We start from the raw sequence: 6,158 nt of genomic DNA, 5'->3' as shown, positions 1-6,158 counted from the left end.
ATTAAATAAATTATTATATTTAATAATAAATATATTTACATGAGAGAGAATTATCAAGAAATATTTTCAATTTTTATTTCAAATATTTATAGAGTAAATTTGAGACTTTTAAATATCCAAAGCTCAATTAATTATGAACATTTTGAGTAAAAATCATTTTCCTTCTAAAGTATGTTAGCTTGAAATGTTCAAAAGTACCCATTTTGAGCCATCTCCTCGTTTATCTCAATAAGCATATGCTTTACGATATTGATATTATGCATTATATATAGAATATTCTAAACTAGTGTTTAAAGATGTTTATGAGTCCGATTAGATCATAAATATAATATGAACATATTTGATGCTTGCTGAAATTTAATCCTACTCGAATTATATTTTTAAAATTTTATTCAAACTATCTATATTTATAAAAATCTAACCCAAACCCCTGCCCTTATTTTTTTTTTAATATTGATAGTATTTTATTTTAATATTTAAAAAATTTATTAAAATTTTTACATAATCTTACCATTATTTTAATATTTATATCAAAATAATATTATATATCTAATATAGATTTATTTTTCTTAATGTATTCTAAATTATATAATAGATGAAAATAACATAATAAAATATTATAAATTTAAAATAAATCAGACTAGACTTAAACCTTAAATGTTCAAACTCAAACTCAACCTATATTTTAAATCCATCTAAATCTTTTTTTCAAACTCATTTTTCGTGCCTAATATTTATACTTAAATTTCAAACAGACCTGACCCCTAAATAAGTTTGCAATAAGTCTACAAACGTCTTCAATTTGAAATTTAATTTTTATATCTAAAAAACTAAAATTTACTTTATTGTTTTAAAATTTCTAAATCCAACTATTAGCACCATCAGCCCTCTACATAAAAAATTTCAGATCAAAATTTATTGACGTGCTTATATATAGGATAATAGGATATTGCCCAAGACATCATTATAACAAATGAACATAAACCCAGACGATACATAGATTTTAAAATACAAGATATTGCCCAACAATGTTTTCTCACAAAAGACAATTCCCCTACTCTTGGCCATAAATAAGAAAAAAAGAAAAAAAGCAGTCTCGATGTGCTCATACAAAGCTTCAATTATCATTATTTCTAGAATTGCATTCTCAGGTACCTGATTCTTCCCTGGATATGCAATCGACAAGAAAGAAAAAACCACTTCGGGGTACAATCGAATTTATGCCTAATTGAAACAAACATCTACGATAAAATTGTGGTGTCACTCAATTGGAACAGCATAGCTCTAAAATATTCAGTCGCGAGTTGCTCCTACTAGTGCAATGTGCTCGATTAGGTCAAGTACTCGGTTACTGTAAAGGAATTTCAAGAAAAAACCATCAGATTAGATATTATGTATTTCAAAGGAGTCAGTGTCTCGGTCAAGTACTTGATTAAGTACTTCACTGTGGTGTTTGCTTTTGTGTCTGGACGTGAAGCAGGGCATGCACGCAGTGTGTGCCTGTGTGTGAGTGGATGTGTCGCGAGCAAGAAAGAGAGTGAGAGAGCTTAAAACACACCTGTAACCCCATTCATTGTCATACCATGAAACAAGCTTCATGAAAGATTTACTTAACCCTATTCCGGCTTTCGCATCAAAAATGCTTGACCTGGGATGAAAGAACAAGTCCTTTAGAAACTTAAATGCCATCAATCAATAAATTGGAGGGAGAAACAAAAATTCAAATGTATAGTTCACTGAATAGCCAAATCTAAATGAAGCAAACTTGGATGCCATAAAAAATACAGCAATAATAGAAAAAACCAACTGGAAATTACAGTATACCAGCAAGTATTACTTAATCATCAGGTTAAAGATTCAAAACCAAATGACCTAATCTTGAAAAATGGACATTATAGGTAGGACAGGGTCAACAAACACATGAAGTATACAACAGACCGCATCACAGTGAAGGCATGTCCAATGGATGTGTCATTAAAGATAGAGAGAGAGAGGATACCTCGAATCACCAACAAAATCATTAGAGACAACATCTTCATCTGTGTATCCAAGAATGCCTTTAAGTGGCCCCTCTGCAGCATACCTTCATTTGAAAATTAAGGTAGAATTACAGTGAATGTTAAATACACTCACGTAATGATAAGGAAAAAAAACAACCAAAAGTTAGAAAACTCACTTCATGACTGCTTTGACATCCTCATAGGAGGCACTCTTCTGAAGTCGACAAGTTAAATCCACAACAGAGACGTTGGGTGTAGGAACACGGAATGCCATTCCAGTAAGCTTTCCATTAAGTTCAGGAAGAACTTTTCCAACAGCCTATAAGGAAAGCAGAGAGATCATAATTTAATTTTAGTTACAACAATAGTTACGAAAATGAAAAACCGGGATGGAATATATTTGGCTATTTCTCTCTAATACCTTTGCAGCACCAGTTGAACTAGGGATAATATTTTGGCCAGCTCCTCTACCTCCTCTCCAGTCCTTCATTGAAGGGCCATCAACAGTCTTCTGAGTTGCTGTATGTTAAAAACTACCGCATTAACATAAAATGCAATATCATGTGCAGCAAAAAAGAATTACAGGCAGATAATGACAGGATACCTGTAGTTGCGTGGACAGTTGTCATTAAACCCTCTATGATACCGAATTCCTCATGGACCACCTGCGATATTTTATATCACAAAAACTGAGGAAAACTGCCAAAGAAGAAGGAAAGCAAACCAGATGCTTCACAGGGAAAATGGCCAGGTTAAATTAAATAATGCTGTAAAAATAGGCAGATAAAATTTTCATCTGCTACAAACTCAAAACATACAAAAGCAAAATCTTTGAGAAGTGAAAGTCCTACAAAGAGACCAGTACACCTCAATAAAAAACAATGGAAGAACAGATTTTAGTTTAAATGCCCTTCTTGGTGATGAGATTGATATGCTTAAAATCAGAAAATGCAGTCAAACCTTGGCAAGTGGAGCTAGACAATTGGTAGTGCAACTAGCATTAGAAACTATGTCCATGCTCGGATTGTAGGTATTCTCATTTACTCCCACCACAAACATAGGTGCATCTGCTGAAGGAGCTGAAATTACAACTTTTTTGGCACCACCCTACAAAACATGTTCATGGAAGTTCATTTTGGAGAATTCTCCGAAGTGCATGCACTCACAGGTGTGCTTGTGCTATGAGATGACAGGAAAGTACGATAACTAACCTTCATATGTGCTGAAGCCTTAGCTAATGTGGTGAAAACACCAGATGACTCAACAACAAACTCAGCCCCATAATCACCCCAAGGGATCTCTGCAGGGTCCCTGGTGGATATTATTTCTATGTTATCCCAAGCTAAGATAGTTTAATAGCAACTTTTAATGAAATCAAATAACAGAATTTTGTGTTGTAATTTGCAAATTTAAAGCCATGGGAATAAAATATCCCACTGAAGCTATATAGTTCAAATTCCAATCGATATTCATGAAAAACCTCTCCAGAACAATACCTTTTGCTTACAACCTGTATTTGCTTGCCGTTAATTTCCAATGTGGACTCATCCACAACTCTGATAGTTCCCTTAAAGGGTCCATGAGTTGAATCATATTTGAACATATAAGCCTGGACAAAATTTAAAGTAAAAGAAAAAGATACTTCAGAATTGTTGACAATTTTGATAAAGCAGGGAAATTTTTAATAGTGACACAAGGCTATAGACCAAATCTAAAGAGCAAATGGGCAGACTTACCATGTACTTGGCATCAATAAAAGGATCATTGACAGCTACTACATCAATATCATCCCTTGAGGTTGCTATTCGTAAAACCAACCTTCCAATCCGACCAAAACCTGCAAAGGTTCATTATAAAAAATGAGTTGATGCAGGATACATAAAGCTACATAAAGCAACACTGAATTAAGGTAAATCAACTTGGTTTAGCACTTTAGGACCTAAAACAATGACATTAACAGGATTCTAATTCTCTCACATGTTAGCCCACATGCTTACCGGGCCCATCCAGCAAGATCTAAAAAATGTTTTTAGCTCCACCTACCTCAAAATACAGAATAGACAAACAACTGAACTAAAGGTCAAAAGCTAACTTAACACTAATGACAGTGTAAGCATCAATCCAAGTTCTATTTTAGCGCATATAGCTTCTGAAACTTTTCAATCATATAAACTCTAATAGTATATATGAAGTATGAACGGCAGTTCTTCACAACTTTTCCTCCCCCAGGAAAGGTTGGGTACCAAATGGCACATGCCTACGTTACCCTACCAACACCCCAATGCACAGTAACCACATGAGCTAAACATGGGATGCTAGTCAATTTCTATTTTGCAAGCATACTCACAACGACTTAAATACGCAAGATAACTGGATAGAAACAATTTCTACGGAGATTAAAGAAATAACATGGTAAAGATACATATAACCATCAAATAAAGCAGAGAAAAACATTAAATCAAATTAAGAAAACATACCATTGATTCCAATCTTTGTCTTGCCACTGCTCCGTGACTCTAAAAAAATAGGAAACAAGCAAAAAGCAGAACATCAATGCATACAACTTGTTAACTAAGTTAAAAGAATTAGATAAGCCTTTTTTCTGTCCTTGTCACCCTTCCCAAGCATAAAAAAGAAGGTAACAAATTCTTACTTGGAACTGTAGGAGGAATTTCAGTAGCTGTAGCTTTGATGGGCTGGATGCTCCTTGAGTTGCATTTCCTAAATTTAAAAAAAACCTTCAGTATCAAAGGAAAAAAAAAACAAATATTTGCACAATAAAGAAAAGAAAAATGAACAATCAATATGTGTAACTCAACTGTAATGAAGAAGATCTAGTTGAAACAGAGGCACCAAAAAAGGAGTTGAAATTTCCACCAAAACCAAGGCTGGAAACCTGAACAATATAGCATTTACATTGATATTGTCAATAAGTACATTGAGATCGCCAACTAACAATAAAATAGCAATGAAATATAAACTAAAAAATAATTAAAATTAAAATTTTAAACATATATTTTATGTAAGTTTTTTAAATTTCATAAATTCATCAAAATAACGAAAAACCGACTTAACACTTAACAGGTAAGGCTCACTCACCAATCAAACAATCGAAACGTAACTAAGTCAATCTACACCCGAAAACTAAATAATAAAAAAAGGATGAAAAAAGTATTATAATCCTTAAGACTCCGTTTGGTTGCAGAGAAAACGTCCTAGAAAAACAATAATAAAGACAAAATAGAATGATTTGATGTTGCACAAATTTCAGTCGTTCAGCTGAAGTGGAAGCTCAGCTCAGCTCTAAATATTTGTTTGCTTTAAAAAGACGAAAAAGGAAAAAGAACAATCGTTTTCACTTATTTTTAAAAGCTAAATACGGTGTTGATCAGAGGAAAGTGAAGGCGACCTTGAGGCGATCAGAGGGTGAGAGATATAGGTCAGACCGATCGGAGGCGGCCTCGATGAGAGAGGCGGAGGCGGCGGCGGTGGATCTGAAGAGAGAAGAAAAAGCCATTGCTAAAAGCTTCAGAGACGAATAAAAAATGAATAAAAACCCTAAAGGAAACTGTTTAAGGAAAAAAAAGAAGAAGAGAAGCTTTTGGCTTTTGCTGTAGAGAGCAAAGCACGAGAACAATTGTGAAATATATAATATGGAAAATATGAAAATGAAATTGTTTATGCTTTTCGAAGGCAAATCAAAACAGTCACGACAATTTTTATATTTATATTTGTTTTGGATAAACTACCAAAATACTCATATTTATTTACCTCGGTTTACATTTTGGCCATTTATATTTAAAATATTACATTTTAGTCACTTACGTTATCATGTTGTAAAATTGTAATCACTGAGCTGTTAACTACCGTTAACAGTGTAACGGTAAGCTCACATGGCATGTTAAATCATCATTTCAAACGAAAATTTTAAGTTAAATTCTACAATTGGTCCCTATATTTTTTTCATTTTGAGCAATTTAATTTTTTTCTTTTATATTTTTTTAACTTTCTTTTTTTTCTTTATTTTTCATTGACTTCTGTTTCTCTCTCTCTCTGTTTTCCTCCCTCACCATTTCTTTTAACGTAGTTTTTTTTTATATTTTCTATTTGTTAAAACTAGTCCACAAACTTGCCTTACTCGAAAAATTAAATTGTTTA

The 6,158-nt window shown here is 33.0% G+C and overlaps 1 protein-coding gene across 1 annotated transcript; it reads right to left on the bottom strand.

The window, feature by feature from the left end:
- Positions 1 to 964: 964 nt before the first annotated feature.
- On the bottom strand, positions 965 to 5,729 carry LOC108453754 (glyceraldehyde-3-phosphate dehydrogenase GAPCP1, chloroplastic-like). Its single transcript, XM_017752041.2, has 14 exons — positions 5,410 to 5,729; positions 4,820 to 4,896; positions 4,654 to 4,721; positions 4,478 to 4,516; positions 3,737 to 3,837; positions 3,497 to 3,609; positions 3,212 to 3,311; positions 2,961 to 3,107; positions 2,605 to 2,665; positions 2,422 to 2,519; positions 2,177 to 2,319; positions 2,000 to 2,083; positions 1,559 to 1,648; positions 965 to 1,351 (listed from the first exon to the last, which is right to left on the bottom strand). Exons 1-14 carry the CDS (start codon positions 5,515 to 5,517, stop codon positions 1,294 to 1,296), a joined length of 1,287 nt encoding a protein of 428 aa, XP_017607530.1. The 5' UTR covers positions 5,518 to 5,729; the 3' UTR covers positions 965 to 1,293.
- Between the last annotated feature and the right edge of the window lie 429 nt (positions 5,730 to 6,158).

Source organism: Gossypium arboreum, chromosome 11, assembly GCF_025698485.1.
Source record: "Gossypium arboreum isolate Shixiya-1 chromosome 11, ASM2569848v2, whole genome shotgun sequence".
NCBI lineage: Eukaryota > Viridiplantae > Streptophyta > Magnoliopsida > Malvales > Malvaceae > Gossypium > Gossypium arboreum.
The sequence above is the reverse complement of the archived record's forward strand: the minus strand, read 5'-3'. Positions and strand labels throughout refer to the sequence as shown.

What these genes read in the sequence shown, in the direction of transcription:
- LOC108453754 (XM_017752041.2), bottom strand. Translation starts at nt 5,517, where the DNA reads ATGGCTTTTTCTTCTCTCTTCAGATCCACCGCCGCCGCCTCCGCCTCT. An exon ending in ATACAGGTTGTAAGCAAAAG is followed by an intron (nt 3,312 to 3,496) that starts GTATTGTTCTGG and finishes AATATCCACCAG; the next exon opens with GGACCCTGCAGAGATCCCTT. An exon ending in GTCTAGCTCCACTTGCCAAG is followed by an intron (nt 2,666 to 2,960) that starts GTTTGACTGCAT and finishes AAAATATCGCAG; the next exon opens with GTGGTCCATGAGGAATTCGG.